General features: G+C 46.2%; 2 protein-coding genes and 1 long non-coding RNA gene across 7 annotated transcripts in view; 1 reads left to right on the top strand and 2 right to left on the bottom strand.

The window, feature by feature from the left end:
- Positions 1-4687: 4687 nt before the first annotated feature.
- On the bottom strand, positions 4688-5811 carry CUNH16orf90 (chromosome unknown C16orf90 homolog). Its single transcript, XM_070411576.1, has 2 exons — positions 5565-5811; positions 4688-5180 (listed from the first exon to the last, which is right to left on the bottom strand). The coding sequence occupies exons 1-2, from the start codon at positions 5746-5748 to the stop codon at positions 5023-5025; spliced, it is 342 nt and encodes a 113-aa protein (XP_070267677.1). The 5' UTR covers positions 5749-5811; the 3' UTR covers positions 4688-5022.
- Positions 5812-5855: 44 nt separating this feature from the next.
- LOC139008260 (uncharacterized) lies at positions 5856-14178 on the bottom strand. Its single transcript, XR_011471124.1, has 4 exons — positions 13937-14178; positions 11606-11825; positions 9454-9547; positions 5856-5918 (listed from the first exon to the last, which is right to left on the bottom strand). It is a non-coding gene; the product is annotated as an uncharacterized lncRNA (long non-coding RNA).
- A 1175-nt stretch (positions 14179-15353) lies between these two features.
- Positions 15354-19094, top strand: part of CLUAP1 (clusterin associated protein 1) — a 44914-nt gene continuing 41173 nt past the window's right edge. For all 5 annotated transcript variants that reach the window (XR_011471267.1, XM_070413134.1, XM_070413133.1 and 2 more), the window contains exons 1-2: positions 15354-15490; positions 18020-18131. Coding sequence is in view for 4 of the 5 variants with exons in the window: in XM_070413134.1 (XP_070269235.1) it covers positions 15469-15490; positions 18020-18131 (134 nt within the window). In the remaining variant the exon portion in view is untranslated. The remainder of the gene's footprint in view (positions 15491-18019; positions 18132-19094) is intronic.

Genomic DNA, 19094 nt, shown 5'->3' with positions numbered 1-19094 from the left:
CATTGATGTTTATCTCTCTTCCTCTCTCTTCCTCTCTGAAATCAATTTTATATATATATATATATATATATATATATATATATATGAAATTTGAAGGAGGAAAGCAGAGTCCTGAGCCCTTGCCCAGAACCTCATCTTTTCCCTTGAACAACTTCTAAAAAAATAATGCATTCACAGAAATGGAAAAGGTACCAAAAGATCAAGCCCTTTCTCTGCCCCCACCCCGCCATCCATAACCACTTATTACCTTTCCAAGGGGTGTCTGGAGCTGATGTCAGCTTTAACACCAGCGGCATCATCAGCTCACAATGAAGTTCCCTGAGGTGGGCATTTTATAGATGAGGGCTCTGTTCAGACATGGCCACTTTTTTTTTCTTTTCTTTCAAAATAATAGCTTTATTTTTATTATGATTATAAACATGTTACATGGTCATTACTTTAAAACTCAAACCATATAGAAAAGTGTGAAGAAAAAAGTAAAACCTCATCACTGAGAGAAAACCACTAATATTTTGGTAAACCTCTTTTCAAACATATTTGTATGCCTATAAACCTATACAGACATAAAGATATAGACATGGCCACTTCTGAACACCATGAGTACTATGGGGAGCCAGTCTCTCTCAGACCTCAGAGGACATCAGAGTTGGAAAGGGTCATGGGGACCCCAGGGCTCATCCACTTATGCATGGACACAGCCTAGAGCAGATTATTGATTTGAGCCAAGCTCATACAGCGTGCTCCATGGCCACTTGGGCTGGCATGCCCAGTGCCTTGATTTGTGCTGGGACTAAGGAACCCAGATGTCACTAAAAGGGACTCTGGGTCTAGAGAAGGGTTCACCCTTCGGGGGCACCCAGGGCCAGCAGTGGGTTCCTAGGCCGGACATAGTGTGGGCATAGTGTTTCTGTGGAGACCTTCACCCCTGCTCCCCCCTTCTCTTTCCTGCAGGCTCTTCCAGCCCTCCTTCCTGCTCTGGAAACCTCTGCCCTTGCCCTGGTCTGGCCCCCATGTGAGTGTACCAGCCTCATAGGCTGGCCACAGCGTTCATTGTGGTCAGTTGCTTCTGCTGCCCTGGGAGTATGGGGGCAGGAGAGGGCTTCCTTCCCTGCACGTCCTCACTGGCCTCTTCCCCCGCACTGCCCGTTCCTTCCAACTCCTTCCTCCAAAGCCGGAATTAACTCCTGGGAGGGAGGAACCCAAGTGTTATGGATAGACTTGGCCCTAAAGACACAGGAGCCTCAAAACAATGAAGAGGTGAAATAAAGGGAATGCCAAACCCTTGTAAAGAACCAGCCTCAGAAGCCTGGGGGGCAGGAGCAACCCCTACCTCCTCAGGAGGGGCTGGCAAGTGGTGGGAGGCTTTTCACCCAAGCACAGAGCTCTGGGGCTTAGTTCCCTGGCATGGTGGTCAGTTAATGGGAAGGTTTCCCACTCCTCTGTTGGCAGTCCTGCTGCCTCAGAGAGCAAAGAACTACGCATCACATGCTGGATGTGCCATTCAGTTGAACTGCCCCAGGGAGCCGGGCTGAGGACAGGTGCTGGTGAGGGTCCCAAGGGCCCTCCCCTCCAGCCCCCCAGTTCCGTGAGATGCAGTTCTGAGGCCTGACCATATGCAAACAAGAAGAATTGAGTGTGGTGTTTGATCAAGTAGGACCTGGCCTTTGAGGCTGGGGGCAGACGCTTGCCTTGTGGTCCTCAGCCTCTGGGAACAGAAGAGGCTGTGTCAGTGCCAGGAAGCATGCATGTGGACATCACTTGCTTCTGGCGTTCCCTCCACCCCATCCCCCAAAGCTGCTTGCTCCCTGCCCTGCCCTCCAGAGTAAAGGGGGTTGGCAGAGTCATGCCCAGCATTGCTGCAGTGTCCTGGAGCCATCGCCACAGTGCACAGTCTGAGAGGGAGGAGAAGGTGGAACAACCAAGCAAGAGGGCCTCGGATTGGCATCCTTCCCTCCCTCGGAACTCCCAGCCCAGGGGCTCCTCTGGCCTTGTGGTGGGGGAAGGGTTTCTCGAGATGAAGGCGAGCCTGCGCAGGAAAACCACCTCTCCTTCCTCGGCCACTTCACACTCTCACTGACTGGTCCCCGCTCCGTGCTGACATTGACTTTGAGCTGAGGCCCAGCTCAGTGTCCTCTCTAATCTGAATCAACGGTTATCATGTGGTTTTTATTTCTGCCCCACGGGGTAAGGGAAGAGTCTTCCAGAAGGTTCTGCCTTGGACTTGCATAATTGAGCCGAGGCCTTGCCCTGCCCCTTCCTCCTTGTCCCTAATCACGGCAATGTCTAGCCCAGTGTTGAACAGATTGTAGTGTTCTGTCTGATTACAAACAAATAAATAGACTTTAATTGGTCACATCCTGTCTTGCACTTTGGGCCATTCCTGTGGGGACTTGCCCCCTTGCTGGGACAGTGGTTTTAGGTGGCCCAGGAGCTGCTTGTTGGTTGCTGTCTAGTCCCGAGGATGGCTTCCAGGTAAAAGGACCGATTGTGTCATTATCCTGCCAAAGAATGCAGTCCTGGGAAGAGGGTCTAGAGTCAAAAAGCACAACTGGGTTCTTTCTCTAAACTCAGAAGATCCTCAAGCAGCTGCCCGCATTTGTTTAGGGGTCTCCTTGGCCAACCTTAGGCCTTGAGCTGGGGCACAGTCCTCTGGGGGTCGCTATCCTGGCTTAGAGAAGGCTCGATAGGTGACTCAATGCAGTGGTCAGGTAGGAACCCTGGGCCAGTGCACCTTGCCACAGGAGCCAGGGGGACTGGGACCTTTGGTCCAGGGCACCTCATCTTGGGAGCCTGAGGTTGGCCAAGTCTGGGATCATGTGCTCCCAGCAATCTCTCCTTGGAGTTTCTGGCCACCCTGGCCATGGAGTCATGCTAGTCGCCCCTTTAGACAGATGAAAACTGGTTCAGGGCCGGCAGTTACCCAGGAGCCACGCAGTTCTTGAATGGCCCCTCCAAAACCTGTGTGTACTGTTCCCTTGACGGTGGCGCATCATCCAGACAGCCCTCCCCAGGACAGGGCCTGAGGCATCTGCAGAGTTGGGTGTCAGGGAGCCAGCCCATGGGGTTGTATGGAGGCTGGAGGCATTGAATGTTTCAAGGTCAGTGAACTGGCCTGGTCTCTGAGTCCTAGCAGCATCCTAGTGCTGTGAGTTACACCCTTGCTAATTGAGGCAGATACACCTTGTTTAATGGGTCAGCTTCAGAATTAAGGGGTGACTCCTTGGGGCCCTTGGTTAGTCATGTGGCCAAGTATTAACTTGCGAGGGTGGGTAGGGGCAGGGGTTCTGGTGACCATGGTCCTAAAGGTAACTGTGCCCTTCCAACCCATCAGGCTTCAAGGATAGGCTCCCAAGGGCTGAGACTGGCTCCTGGTGGCCCAGTTCCAAACCCATTGGCCATTCAGGGAATGGGGTGAGGATGCCCCAGGTTGGTCAGTGTGCATTTCCACAAACGTCTGCTTGTTTGAGGCCCTGGGTGCTCCTGCACGTCAGTTCCCTGTCCCCAGCATGCCGTGGCCATGGCTTTCCACTTGTCAGCCTCTTTGGAGTGCTTTTCAAAAAAGCTTTGGGAGGTTTAGGGAAGAACCATTGAGAGATCAACTCAGCTGCAGCAGATGTCCTTCCTTGAGGGAGAGACTAGGCCAGGGGTGGGCAAACTTATTGACTCGAGGGCCACAATGGGTTCTTAAACTGGACCGGAGGGCCGGAACAAAAGCATGGATGGAGTGTTTGTGTGAACTAATATAAATTCAAAGTAAACATCATTACATAAAAGGGTACGGTCTTTTTTTTTTTTTTTTTTTAGTCATTTCAAGCGGGCCGTAGTTTGCCCACGGCTGGACTAGGCTGTGGTTTGTCTGCCCTCCATGCTTCAGCAAGGGCTCAACGGGCTGAAGGATGCACTCCCAAGGTAGTTCAGAGGGCAGTGGTGGCCTCTCTGGGTGTGGGTTGGTTTCCCACCGTGTGGGGGCTCTTTATGTGGATACTGACCTGCCCCCCCCCCACACACACACACTAGAAGCCACCAGGCTTCCTTCATGCCAGAGTGATGCCAAGTTACTTCTACCACATCTATTGTGGTAAAGCAAGACCCAGAGCCAGTCCCAAGTCAAGACAGGAAGTAATACACAGGGTCAGACCACCGGGATGTGGCCCAGTGGAGGCCACCACAGACTGGGCATCCTCAGATCTGAACCCTGGGGGCAGTCTGGAAGGAACCCAGCTCTCCTGGTCTCCAGAATCATAGACACTATCACGTGGGTATGGCAGGACCCCCCCAAAGGGGCTTCCAACCTGGGCTGCCAGGACTGGAAGTCAGCCAAACAGTGAGGGTCAGAGGCCAACCTTGGTCTTCCCATCCTGTCCCCACAGGGCTGAGGCCTAGTGACATAGACCAGGAGTGATTCTACCCCCAGGGGATATTGGACACTATCTGGAAACACTTTTGCTTGTCACAGTTTGGAGGAGGGAGCTAGCTGAATCTAGTGGGTAGAGACTGCTGACACTGCTCAATATCCTACAACACCCCTGATGGCCCCCACCACAAAGAATCATCTGGTCCCAAATAGCAACAGGGCCAGGACATGGAAACTTGCTCTCAGAAACAGAGGTGCCAAGGGCTGTTTCTCTAATGGAACTGGCCTGATGACAGACGGAGGGACAAAGGTGCATGTGGGCTTTGGCTTTTATTGAGATTAGACCAGCAGGCTCCCCGGCCTCTTTGGGAGCCCCTCTCTCCACTCAGCCCGGACTCCCAGGTACAAGTGGTTTACTTGAGTTGGAGCAGGCTGCAAGGGCATGCCCAGGCTTCTATTTTTTTCTCTCCCTCCCTCAGGACCTCCTCTTCCTCCCCTCGAGTTTTCCCAAGGTTGGCCCAGGCTCTGCTGCTGGGCATCTGCAGGTGTCTCCATCTGGAGGGGCTAGTGGTGGGGCTGAGCCCTTCCTCTCTGGACCTGCCTCCTCCGCCACCTCCTGGGTCATCTTTCCTCTCCTGTTCTGAGCTGTGAAAAGTGCACGCGGATCCCTACGGCCTCTCCAGAGCCCCAGAGCAGATTCTCTTGCACAGTGGACAGGTGGGCTCCTCTGAGGCCTCCCAGGATCTCTTGGGCCGGAACCCCAAGCCTTCATGGGTACCAGGCTGGGAGGGGGCACCCTTGGCTGGATCCATGCTGGAACTGGATGCTGAGGAAAGGGGAGGGAGGAGTTACTTGGAAGGTCCAAGGGGAGGCTGCCAGCCTATCTTATCCTATGATGCCCCCCTCTAGAACCTGACATCCTTTAAAATGAGTGGAAGGGGTGGGGGTGGGGGGTCTCTTTAAAGATAATCCACGAGGGGAGGAGGAGGAAGAGGGAAACACGGTTCAAGTTCTTCATCTGACCCAAACCCTTCATTTTACTAATGGGGAAATGAGGCCCAGCCAGAAGTGGGGGAGCTTGTCAGTTGCAGAGATGGCACAGAAACCCTGAGGCTTGGGAGTGGGGCAGGGCCCATCTGCATCCAACTGAATCTCCAACCCACCCCTTCCCTGGGTCTCTCCCTCCTGCATCACCTAGGCAGGTGCTCACCTGTATTTCCCAGGCTGTCCCTGGGCAGTTGAGCTTTCAGAAGGGCTGAACGGTGGCTGTTACCTGGGTTCAGAGTCCCCTGTGGCAGGTCCAGGGGCCAGGCCATGCCCTCAGGCCATGGGAGGCAGCCCCCAGCCATGAGCCGGCCCAGCCAGTGACTCTCACACTGGCCAGCAGGCTGCATGTGGCCTGGGAGGTAGAGTGCCAGGCCCCGGAGGTGGCGCAGCCGGAAGTTCTTGGGCTTGCTTCCCTGGGCACTGGGACACTGCTGCTGCTGGGCCCCCAGCCCTCCTTCGTAGATGTTGGATGGTGTGTCGGGGTGACTGGGGAGTCCTTGGGCCCAGCTCACGGAATCTGTGGAGGGGAAAGCAGGAGGGTGGTGTCCAGCAGGCCACAGCAGCCATGATGGGAGGACAACACATCACATGCTCATGTGATGGGCTCCATGTCAGCCTGCCAAACCTCAGCTTACCTGTCTGTCAAGTGGACTAAAATCCCTGCCTCCAGCCTCCCCTGACCCAAGGTATTAATCTTCTCTCCTCTCCCAGCCAACAGGGAGGTCTGAGAAGCCTTAGCCTTGGCACCAAATTCTCTTTCAGGTCTTCAAGTCCTCCTGCCACCTTCCCCTTTTTTTTGTTAATCCTCACCCGAGGATATTTTTTTCCATTGATTTTTAGAGAGAGTAGAAGGAAGGGAGGAGAGGGGAGGGAAGTGGGAAAGAGAGAGATGTGAATGAGACACATTGGTTGCCTCCCACAGGTGACCCAACTGGGCTGGCGATTGAACCTGCAACCCAGGTACGTACCGTGACCGGAAATCGAACCCATGAGCCTTCAGTGTATGGGCTCTGACCACTGACCATACTAGACCCATTTTTCCCCCTAACCTAGATCACTGTGGTATAGAAATTTCACAGTGGGTTCAGAATCACACAGTCCAGGTCACACGTCCTGGACCAGTGGCCACTCCTCTCTCCCAAGTATACATGTCCCTGGTGGCTTTGGGCCCACGTCAGGACAGTAGTACATCTCCCTTCCTGCCATTCTTTCCCATAGCCCCACACCTTCTCTTATGTGCAGCTCAGAGAACGCACAGACCAAGGCTTCCATTGAGGGCCAGTTTGGTGGGGGAGGAGTGGTCCAGCCTCCTGTGCAGCAGGGCTCTGTTCTCCCCTGCCTAAGGGGTGGGTCTACAGGTTTCCCTTAGCAACCGGCTGTGTGATGTCACAGGGAAGCCTTCCTGGACCCCCTGAGTTAGAGGTAGGATTTGCTCTGGACAGAGACAAGGTGGGAGGAGAGCAAGGGAACGGGGCAGAACCTGAGGGGAGGTTCCTGGTCCCTCTGGCTTGGGACAGGCCATACAAAACAGACTCAGCTCTTGCAGGCTGAGGAGTCACTTCCAGAGGTGACCTCATGGGAATCTCAGTTTCCTCATCTGTGGTTGGGAAATGAGGTTTAGGGGTACAGACTTAGTGAAACCTGGGTCAGTGCTTTGAGCACGCTGATAAGGTGGTTCTGAGTGGGTAAGTCACAAGTTGGTTTGGGTTTTTTTTAGTCACAACTTTTTAAACTATTTCCCCATAAGTAAAGTAAGGGTATTGTGTGGCTCATACCAAGTGTGAAGAAATATTGTGGAGCAACTACAGCTCTTATATACTACTGGTGGGAATGTAAAATGGCACCACCACTTTGGGAAACAATTTCTTAAAAAGTTAAAACTTTCAAATAAAAGGCATCCAAATTGGAAATGAAAAAGTACAACTTTCATTATTTGCAGATGCCATAACTACATATATAGAGAAATATTAGAAATGGTAAATAAATTCAATAAAATAGTAGAGTACAAAATTAATATTCAGAAATCAGTTGCATTTTTGTATACTAATAATGAACTATTAGAGAAATTAAGGAAACAATACCATTTACAATTGCATCAAAAAAACAAAATACTTAGGAACAAATTTAACATATGAGGTAAAAAAGCTGTACTTGAAAAATTGAAGAAGATACAAATAAATGGAAGTATATACATGGACAGGAAGAACTTAACATCATTAAAATGTCCTTATTTCCCAGATCTATGGTTTCAAAGCAATCCCTATCAAAACACTAGGGCATTTCTCACAGAACTAGACAATCCTCAACTTGATGTGGAACCACAAAAGACCCCAAACAGCCAAAGCAACCTTAAGAAGGACAAAGTTGGGCTGTGCTCTTTCTCTGGAGCACTCCCATGCTTTTCCCCTTCTTATTTCCCCAGGCATGTTACCTTTGCCTTTCTTCTAAGTTATAAAGGCCTTTTTTTGACTCTATAACTTGTTTCCTGAGACCATGCAGCCCAGCTAGCTCACTTTTTCTACCTCTGTGACCTTCTAAATAAACTTTTGCTTGTAAAAGGAAAAAAAACAACATCCAAGGTTGGAGGAGGTATTGTGCTACTTGATCTCAAACTATACTACAAGACTATAGTAATCAAAACATTGTACTGGCATAAAAACAGATACACAGATCAGAATAAAGAGCCCAGAAATAAACCCACATCTATATGGTCAATTAATCTATGACAAAGGATGTAAGAATATACAATGAGTAAATGGTGTTGGGGAAACTGGACAGGTATATGCCAAAAAAAAATACACCTAGACCACTTTCTTACACTATATACAAGAATAAACTCAAAATTGATTAAGTGTAAGACTTGAAACCATAAAACTAGGAGAAAACAGGCAGTAAACTCTGACATTGCTCTTAGCAAACGTTTTTTGGATATGTCTCAATCGGGCAAGGGAAACAATCCAACAAAAATAAATGGGTCTACATCAAACTAAAAAGTTTTTGTGCAGCAAAGGAAACCATCAACAAAAAGACAACCTACTGAGTGGGAGAAAATATTCACCAATGATACATCGATAAGGGGTTAATATCCAGATATAAGGAACTCATACAATTTAGCACCAAAAAGATTTAAAAATGGGCAGAGGACCTGAATAGGCATTTCTCCAAAGAGGACGTACACATGGCCAATCCTATATAATAAAAGCCTAATATGCTAAGTGTCTGGTCGTTTGGTCGTCTGTTCAACCAATCAAAGCGTAATATACTAGTGATATGCTAAGGCCACTCAACTGCTCACTATGACGTACACTGACCACCAGGGGGCAGACAGTCGACTGGTCGATCAGTCGCTGTTATGTGCACTGACCACCAGGGGGCAGATGCTCCGACCGGTATGTTAGCTTGCTGCTGGGGTCCAACCTATAGGGACTGAGGGAGGCAGACTGGACACGCCTTGGAGCCCTCCTGTGGTCCCTTCCCACCTGGCCAACCTCCCTCCTCCTCCCTCCCTGGCCTGATCATGCACTGGTGGGTTCCCTCGGCCTGGCCTATGCCCTCTTGCAATCCTGCCTGAGGGATCCCCCACCCCCGAGTGCACGAATTTCATGCACCGGGCCTCTAGTAAGATATAAGAAAAGATGCTCAATGTCACTAATCGTAAGGGAAATACAAATTTAAACTACAATGGGACATCACCTCACAATTGTCAAAATGGCTGTTATTAAATCAGCAAGTGTTGAAGATTTGGGGAAAAGGGAACCTTTGTGCACTGTTAGCAGCATTACAAATTGGTGCAGCTACTATGGAAATAGTATGAAGTCCTCAAAAATTAAAAATAAAGCTATCATATAACCCAGCAATTTCACTTCTGGGTATTTATCCAAAGACATCCAAAATACTAATTTGAAATGATATATGCATTCCTATGTTCATTACAGCATTATTCACAATAACCAAAATATGGAGGCAACCTAACTGTCCAGTGATAGAAGACTGGATAAAGATGTTGTCTATATGGGGAATATTACTAGGCCATAAAAAGAATGAAATCTTACCATTTATGAAAACATGGATGGACTCAGGGTATTATGCTAAGTGAAGTAAGTCAGACAAAGACAAATGCCATGTGACTTCACTTATATGTGGAACCTAAAAAACAAAGTAAATGAACTAATAAGACAGACACTCATAGATACAGAGAACAAACTGATAGTTGCCAGATGGGGAGTTGAGGGACATGGTTAAAAAAAAAAGCAAAGGGCTTAAGTACAGCTTGGCAGTTAACAAAATAGTCATGGGAGCCCTGGCCGGGTGGCTCAATTATACCAAGGTTGCGGGTTTGATCCCTGGTCAGGGCACATACAAGAATCAACCAATGAATGCATAAATAAGTGGAACAACAAACAGGTGTTTCTCTCTCTCATTAGTTTTTAAAAAGACATGGAGATGTAACATAAGCCTAGGGAATATAGTCAATAATATTGTAGTATCTATTAGTGGTGTCAGGTGGGTACTAGACTTATTGGGGGGATCACTTATAAGTTATATGAATGTCATCATTTTTTTTTAATTAAATCTTTATTGTTCAGATTATTACATTTGTTCCTCTTTTTTCCCCCCATAACTCCCCTCCTTCCAGCTCCCACCCCACCCTCCACCCTCACTCCCCACCCACTGTGTTCATCCATAGGTGCATGATTTTTGTCCAGTCACTTCCCGCATCTCCCACACCCTTTTCCCCCCCAAGAATAGTCAGTCTATTCCCTTTCTATGTCCCTGATTCTATTATAATCACCAGTTCATTCTGTACATCAGGTTATTTATTCACTTGATTCTTAGATTCATTTGTTGATAGATGCATGTTTGTTGTTCATAATTTGTATCTTTACCTTTTTCTTCTTCTTCCTCTTCTTAAAGGGTACCTTTCAGCATTTCATATAATACTGGTTTGGCGGTGATGAACTCCTTTAGCTTTTCCTTATCTGTGAAGCTCTTTATCTGACCTTCAATTCTGAATGATAGCTTTGCTGGATAAAGTAATCTTGGTTGTAGGTTCTTGGTATTCAGCACTTTGAATATTTCTTGCCATTCCCTTCTGGCCTGCAAAGTTTCTGTTGAGAAATCAGCTGACAGTCGTATGGGTATTCCCTTGTAGGTAATTGAGCCTCTTTCTCTTGCTGCTTTTAAGATTTTCTCTTTGTCTTTTGCTCTTGGCATTTTAATGATGATGTGTCTTGGTGTGGTACTCTTTGGATTCCTTTTGTTTGGGGTTCTCTGCGCTTCTTGGACCTGTAAGTCCATTTCTTTCTCCAGATGGGGGAAGTTTTCTGCCATTATTTCTTGAAATAGGTTTTCAATATCTTGCTGTCTCTCATCTTCTGGCACTCCAATAATTCTGATATTAGTCCGCTTAAAGCTGTCCCAGAGGCTCCTTACACTATCTTCACACTTTTGGATTCTTTTTTCATTTTGCTTTTCCAATTGGGTGTTTTTTGTCGAATCTTTGGTTTGATTCTTGTGCTCCTCTGGTCTGCTATTGGGTATAATATTCTTTATTTCAGCCCGTGTATGCTTACTTTCTAATTTCTTTATCGTAGCATCGAGGGTCTCATTAGTTTTCGTGAGGCTCTGCACAAATTTATGGCAAGCCCTCAAAATTGCGATTCTTAGCTCCATATCCTCCATTTCTGTCATGTTTTTTTGTCTCCGCATCTTTTATGCTTTCTTGGTGCACCCCCTTGTGGTCTCTGTGCGCAGTCTTGTTCTAGCCAAGCCTTAATTGTTGTAGTTAACACTAGAGGGATTTGACCCCCAGGCCGACTGGCTATAGGAATCAGCTGTATGGAAAACGTCTGCCTTCTGGGGAGGCGCTAATCCAGCCTTTGCCTGAGGCGATCGGCAAATGGCTGTGCGCAGGCTTTGGGCGGGGCGGGCTCAACAGGGTGGGCGGAGGGAGCAGTTATGGCCACGCTCAGTCCCGTTCCCAGAGGCTCTGCTTCTCAGAACCCCGGCAGCCGCTGCAAACCTCGGAGAGAAAGCTGCCCTCAGGTTCCAACTGATGCCGGACAATCCCGCTTCTCCCGTTTGAGTCTGGGTCCCTAGAGACTCGCCCGGATCTGGAGCCCAGAGTCTGAGACTCACTCCCGACAGAAAACGACAACCGCGCCCTCAGCCACCAGCCCGCTTTGCACGCGCGCACCTCGGTACCTTTGTATTTTCCACACTGCGCCGCCTCTGAGCCTCGATTTGCTCTTCTCTTTCCTTCTAGTTGTAGAGTCTCTCTTCAGCCAGCCTTCCTGTGGTTCTGGGTGATGTCCGTTCAGTCTTTTAGTTGTATTTTTGAAATGGTTGTTTGCGGCAGCGGTCTCCGGTGTTTACCTACGCCGCCATCTTGGTCTCCTCCGAATGTCATCATTATGCTATACACCTAAAACATATAATATTGAATGTCAACTGTAACTTAAAAATTAATGTTAAACTTTCAATTCTATCAATTCACAGATAACATGATCTTACATAGAGAAAAATTAGTTCACACTCAAAATTGAGACAGTGAAACTATTAGAGCTAATAATAAAGTTCAGCAAAGTTGCTAGATATAAGATCAACACAAAAATTGTATTTCTAGCCCTAACCGGTTTGGCTCAGCAGATAGAGCATCGGCCTGGGGACTGAAGGGTCCCAGGTTCGATTCCAGTCAGGGGCATGTACCCGGGTTGCGGGCACATCCCCAGTGGGGGGGCATGCGGCAGGCAGCTGAATTGATGTTTCTTTCTCATCGATGTTTCTGACTATGTCTCTCCCTCTCCCTTCCTCTCTGTAAAAAAATCAATAAAATATATTTTTTAAAAAATTGTATTTCTATACACTGGCAAAAGAACAAAAAGAATAAAACAGGAATAAATTTCACCAAGGAATTGCAAGATAACACTGAAAACTACAAAACATTGCTGAAAAAAATAAAGACGACTTATAAAATGGAAAAACATTCCTGTTCATGAGTTGAAGGCTTAATATTGTTAAGACAGCAGTACTCCCTAAAGTGATCTACAGATACTTTGAAAATCCCAATGGTCTTTTATGCAGAAACAGGAAAGCTGATTCTTAAATTCATGTGGAATTACAAAGGAGCCCAAATAACCAAAAACAATTTTTAAAAAGAATTTAAATTTAACCAAAATAGTATGGAACCAGCATAAGGATAGACATCACAACCAATGGAACAGATTAGAGAGACCAGAAATAAAGCCATATATTTATGGTCAATTGATTTTCAACAAGAGTGCCAAGACTATTCAACAAATGGTGCTGGGGCAATGGATAGCCACATGCAAGAGAATGAAGTTTGACCCCTATCTCACACCATGTACAAAAATTAACTCAAAATGCATCAAAGACCTAAATTTAAGAGCTAAAAACTCTTCGAAGAAAACATAAATCTTTATGAGCTTGGTTTTGTCAATGAACTGTTAGATATGACAAAACTACAAGTAAAAGAAAATAAATTTGACTTCAGAAAAATTTAAAATGCTGCTGCAAAAGGCACTCTCAAGAAGTAAAAGCTTAGAGAATGTGATAAAATATTTGCAAATCATATATCTGATGTGTGTAGTATGCAGAATATATAAAGAAGTCTTATAATTCAACAACAAAAAGACAACCCAATTTTAAAATGGTGAAGTTGAATAGATATTTCTCCAAAGAAGATATACAAACTGTCAACAAGCACAAGAAAAGATGCTCAACAGTATTAGTCATTAGGGAAATACAATTTAAAACACAATATGATAACTACTTCTTACCCATGAGGATGGATATAATTAAATTTAAATAAATTGAGAAATGTTAATGAGGATGTGGAGAAACTGGAATCCTCCTACACTACTAGTGGGAATGTAAAATGGTGGAGGCAATAACAAGAGTTCAAGTTGGTACACATCCTTTTAAGCTGTTCCCACTGTCAGGCTTTTGTTTGTTATTTTAGCCGTACAAATAACTATCTAGTGATATGTTATTGTGGTTTAATATGTGCTTTCCTAAGGACTAATAACCTTGAGCATCTTTTGCTTTGCTTATTATTTGCCATATATCTTCTTCTTTGAAGTATCTGTTTACATTTTTTGTCCACTTCCTAATTGGATTGAGTTTTGAGAGTTCGTTATGTATTCTGGATAAAACTTTTCATCAGATGGTTTGTGAATATTTTCTTCTAAACTGTGGATTATCCTTCCATTTTCTTTGTTTTGTTAATATTCAGCAGAGGGTATTTTCCCATTGATTTTGAGAGAGAGTGGAAGAAAGGGGAGAGGGGGGAAAGAAAGAGGAGAAAAACATCAATGTGAGAGAGACATGTTGGATTGGTTGCCTCCCATACCCACCCTGGCTAGGGATCGAGCCTGCAACCAAGGCAGGTACCCAGGACTGGAATTGTACCCTTGACTGGAATTGAACCTGGGACACTTCAGTCCTCAGGCTGATGCTCTATTCACAGAGCCAAACCGACGAGGGCTAGTCTTTCATTTTCTTAAAGTACCTTACCCAACTGGCGAGGCTCAGTGGTTGACCATCCACCTATGAACCAGCAGGTCAGGGCTGGATTCCTTCCGGTCAGGGCACATGCCCAGGTTGCCAGCTCTGTCCCCATTGAGGAGGGGGAGGGTGTGCGTGTGTGCAGGAGGCAGCCAATCAACGATTCTCTCATCAATGTTTCTCTCTCTCCCCCTCTCCCTTCTTTTCTGAAATCAATTCAAATACATTTTTAGAAAAGTGTCTTGAAGAGAAGTTTTAACTTTATATGAAGTCCAGTTTACTTAAAAAATTTTTTGGTGTATCTAAGAAATCCTGCTTAATCCAGTCATAAAGCGTTCCCCTAAGTTATCTTCTAGAAAAGTTAGTTTTAGGTGTTTTTTTTTTTAACTTAAAAATACTTTATTGAGCACTTGATATAAACAGTAGTTTCTTGTAAGGTGACAGTTTTAGGTTTTATATTTAGGTAATAGTGAAGGTTCATTTACTTGGATTTCCAATTGTTAATTGTTTCAAACCATCCATTGAAAGACTATTCTTTCTCCACTGAAGTGCTCCGTCACCTTTGTCGTACTGACCACATGTGTGTGGATGTATTTGGGGGCCCTCTTTACCGTCTGCGCATTTATGTGTCTGTTACTTCGCCAACACCGATACGGGGGCGGAGGGCATCGCAGCGGTTGGCAGTCCCTCCTCCTCGCCCATCCTTCCAAGCTCAGCTCACTGCATCTCCCAGCTCTTCTTTTCACCTGTCCTCCTCCAGGGCAGCCGAGGGAAGGCTCCCAGCTGAGGCCCCAGCTGATCTGGCCGGGAGTTGGGGCGCGGTCCTCACCCTGGAGCCTTCCCGTCCCTCAACAAGGCCCACAAACGCTCCCCGACGGAGGGCACGGTTACCAGGACAACCGCCGGCGCGCGAGGACCCAGACCGATTTGCGGCCTGTTGTGAGAACAAGCCCGGTGCGCGTGCGCAGTTCCAGGCCTGACACGCTCTCGCGATACCGCGGCCAGCCCCGGCTTTCCATCTGAAGTTCGGGGTTATGGCCTTTAAAGCTGCGGTCTGTGTTCGGGGGCTTCGGACGCGGCCACAGCTAGCAGTTTACACATGCCAGAGAGAAGTGTGCTGGGCAAGGGATACCCAGCTTCGTGACAGTATCGTGCTTTCTTTCAAGAGGAGTTGAGGAGGAAATGGGAAGCAATATGTAGAACGTCTAGCATAGTTTCAGATACATAATAGGTGCTTAGGACGTGTCAGCCAGTGTTAAATGTCTCTCTGCAAGATGTTGAAGGGGGTAAAGGGGGCTCGGGTGCCCTGCGGTTTGAAGCTCCGGGTCGGGTGTTAATCCAGCACCTCCGTCCTGGATTCTGAGGCATCCACAAGCCCGCCTCCCCTTCTCTTGCGCGTGCGCGCGCAGTTCGGCCGCTTCGCCTTCCGTTTCGTTTGGCCCCTTCTGCGCGCCGTAGAGAGCTCCGTGCGTTGCCATAGAGACACCTGAGCACTGAGTTGGGGGCGTCTGAGACTCCGGGCTAGCGGGGACCAGAGCGCCATGTCCTTCCGCGACCTCCGCAGTAAGGCAACCCTGCCCCTTGTGACCTGCAGGCCTCCCAAGAGACGGGGGCTCCGGCCGCCAGGTTCTCTTCTCCAGGCCCCGCCGAGCCCCTCTGGCCTCTGCGGTCCTGGCCTTTGCCGACCCCCGCGTCCCGGTCAGAGCGCCCTGGCCCTGGGCCCTGGCTCAGCACTTTCTTCGGTGATGGGAAGTTTTGTATCTGCCACTGGCTGTGACTCGTGCGGCTGAGGAACTGAAGTTTTACTTGTATCTGATTTTAATTGATTTGTATAGCCACGTCGCTACCGTATTGGAAAACGCAGAAACCGTTTTGGGGCTGAGTTAGATTAGAGAGCCTTGAGAAACGAACAATAAAACCGAGGGGGAGGGGGGGCGGGACGGCTGAATAATAATTGCGGCTGTCATTTTTTTTTTTGAATCTTCACAATCTTCCAGGTGGTAAATGTTCTGTGTGTGTGTGCATCATCATATTTACTCTTCTAAACACGCTTCTGTATTTAGAAATGAGGAAACTGGCACAGAGAGGACTCACCCAGGTGGTAAGAGTTGGCGCTCGAGTTTGAATTCAGGTTGTCTAACCTCCAAAGCCTTCATACTTTCTAAAGGGGCTGATGAGGGAAACGGAACCCAAATGCCTTTGCTAGGAGGCTGGGGACGTGGAAGAATGGGTATGAGAATTAGTTACCACTACTTTGGGGGGACGCCTGTTACATTTTACATTCCCTCTCTTATTTTAGTCCTCACTTGAACAGTGAGGTAGGTGGTATAATACCTGGATTTGGGGCACAGATAGGTAAAGTATCTTGCTTTAGGCCACACAGCCAGAACTGGGTGGAACCAAGGATGGGGACATAGTGCTGTGTGAATCAAAATCTTTTGCCTTTTGCCCTGGCAGGGTGGCTCAGGTGGTTGAAGCATCGTCCGGTGCACCGAAGGGTTGTGGGTTCGATTCCAGGTCGGGGCACATACCTAGTTTGTGGGTTCGAGCCCGGTTGAGGTGTGTACGGGAGGCAGCCAGTCCATGTTTTTCTCTCTACCTCTCCTTTCCTCTCTCTCTAAAACCAGTAAAGAATATTCTCAAGTGAAGATTAAAAAAAAAAAAATCTCTTGCCTTTTATACAGTGTCATTTTCTGAATCAGAAGCAGTTCAGCTAACTGGCCCCACTTCCATAGATGTAGCAGGGGATTGCCAGCGTGGTGTGGTCCGTAAGGCCAGTTTTCTAACTACATTGCTGGCACCCGGAATCTCACCAGTAAAGATGACTCCTTTCAGTTATGAGTTGCTCTTTTTCTACAATGTAAATATACAGGAAGAGGCATCATCACATTTTGTTAATACACCTACTAGCACCGTAGCGTGAATTATTCCCTCTGGGATTTGAAGGTTCTTGGTGACTATATGTTGTAGGGACAAGTTTCTCTTTCCTGGTAGGTTAGAGAGAGCACTCTGCTAGGGCACATTGAATGGAGTTGTATTGGGAAGAGTGTACAAGAAGGGGATTTCTGAACATTTTGACATTAAACGAATGCTATACAATTGTGCAATATATGGTAAGAATCTTACTCATTTTGAAAATGCTGCATAATGAACAGAACTTAACTACTGTTTAGTGGGAAGGAGTATTTAGGCAATGCCTGACTGTGTGACGGGAAGACTGCTGCTTTATTTTCTATCACTCTATTCAGATTTCCCAAAAAACAGTGACAGAGGCCCTCAGTGCCGCTGCTCTTTTCTCTGCTCCTGCCTTCTCTTTTGTGATCTGGTGAAATCCAGCCTAACCTCTGATGCCTGGGTAGCTTCTTTGTGACTGTTATTGGGACATTTTGAACATCTACCTTCAAGAAGGGCGAGGACAGACATAAATAGCCTTGAGCACACGAATGTAGATCTTGGCATATTGTTGGAACTCAAAACATGTTTGTTGTGTTCATTTCCAAGTTCTGCCTAAAGCTTAGTGACAGCCACCTCCAGTATCAAAAAGTGTTAGTATTACTGTTTTTTAATGTTTTATAATAAATCTAGTGCTCTGTAGTTCAACTATTTAAGATTTTTCTAGATACAGTGCAACTAATCTTTAAAATTTGTTAGTAAGTTCCTATGTGCTCACTAAAAAAGGAAAAAGAGAGGACAACTCAGAAACATGAACTTTACTCTGCCACCATCACCACCCCCCATAATATCACTGTTAACATTTTAAAATATTTTTATTTATGACATTTTACAAGACCAGGTATTTCTCATTTTTAGTGGTAAGAAGATATTCAAGAGAGAGATCAAAGAGAAATTAAATTTACACCCAATCTCTAAACCCCATTTTAATGTACAGCTTCCACTTCTCCCAGGGCACTTTAAATGTTTTTCAGGAAGCAGATTATTTTAAGTTTTAACTACTTTTTTATTTCCCTCTTAGTTGGTAAATAGTTCCTAAAACTGTCAATAGACTGGGAATAAGGAGGGAAGGCAGAGAAAGTAAGTTAATTAGTTGTTGTTTGACAATGAATTGACTTAATTGTATTTTACCGTGGACAGATTTTACAGAGATGATGAGAGCCTTGGGATACCCTCGACATATTTCTATGGAAAATTTCCGCACACCAAATTTTGGACTTGTATCTGAAGTTCTTCTCTGGCTTGTGAAAAGGTTAGAATTGCACTTTATTGTAGTCTAAGAATGAATACTCAATTTTATTTATTAGCCACCTAGAAACAGGTAATTGTTGTGAAGCTAAAGGAAGAGTTCAATAAAATTTGAGTTTGACAGATTTAGGTGTAACCTATTAAAAATCAGTTGAGTTTTAAAGAGTGTGGGAATCGAAATATACCAGTGAGTGGAAAAGGGAGACTATTTCTCAATAGGAAGCAGACAATGGGGCTCAAATTCTTCTCCATTCCTTCACGTTCATCAGGGAGTGACAAGGTACCTCCATATACAATCTTAATGAGTACACTGGATTAGAAATAATTTCAATTTCAATTTGTGTGTAAAACCCAGTATCTAACATTTGCGGTTGGCAAACTTTTTGTTAAGAAGATAGAAAAGAAAAGAAAAAAAGAAGATAGCAAAGACCTTAGGTGTTGCAGGCAACACAAGATCTCTCTTGCATATTCTAGCTTGTGTTTTGTTTTTTATAATCCTTGAAAAATGTAAAAACGCTTCTTACTGGCAAGCTGTACAGAAAGACACTAAGGGCTGCAGTCTGTTGACTCCTGGTGGGTCATTAATAACATGAAGAAAGTAACGCCAACAACTCTGCTGCTTCTCAGAGCTAACTAGTTAGCTCTGGGTCAAGGGCTGTCAGCCCAAGTAGTCATTCTGATTATTTTAATTAAACTTTGAGGTCTGAGAAATTTAATTTTGTAAGCTGAACCCCAAATTTGATTTTTGAAATGAGTTAAACCTATTCTTGGGGTGAGGATTTGCTCCCTTGGATGTTTGGTATTTTGTGTTGCTTTTGAAGTCTTTCTTAATCTGACTGACTTCGCAGGGGACTCAGAGAGCTTCTCGTTACAGATCCACTGACCTCTCAGTTGCCCCCTTTCTCTTTCGTGGACTTTATAGTAATTAACTGGTGTCTTCTCTCTGTGTCTGTCTGGTTCTCTCTCA

This window comes from Myotis yumanensis, unplaced genomic scaffold, assembly GCF_028538775.1.
Source record: "Myotis yumanensis isolate MYYU_CA2020_CCGP unplaced genomic scaffold, mMyoYum1.0.hap1 SCAF_4, whole genome shotgun sequence".
NCBI classification, from domain to species: Eukaryota; Metazoa; Chordata; class Mammalia; order Chiroptera; family Vespertilionidae; genus Myotis; species Myotis yumanensis.
The sequence above is the reverse complement of the archived record's forward strand: the minus strand, read 5'-3'. Positions and strand labels throughout refer to the sequence as shown.

Bases quoted from the DNA above. Each gene is read 5' to 3' on its own strand.
- CUNH16orf90 (XM_070411576.1), bottom strand. From the start codon at position 5,748: ATGCAGCCTGCTGGCCAGTGTGAGAGTCACTGGCTGGGCCGGCTCATG. The intron at 5,181-5,564 runs GTGAGCACCTGC...CCCTTTCCTCAG, and splicing joins GGACAGCCTGGGAAATACAG to CATCCAGTTCCAGCATGGAT.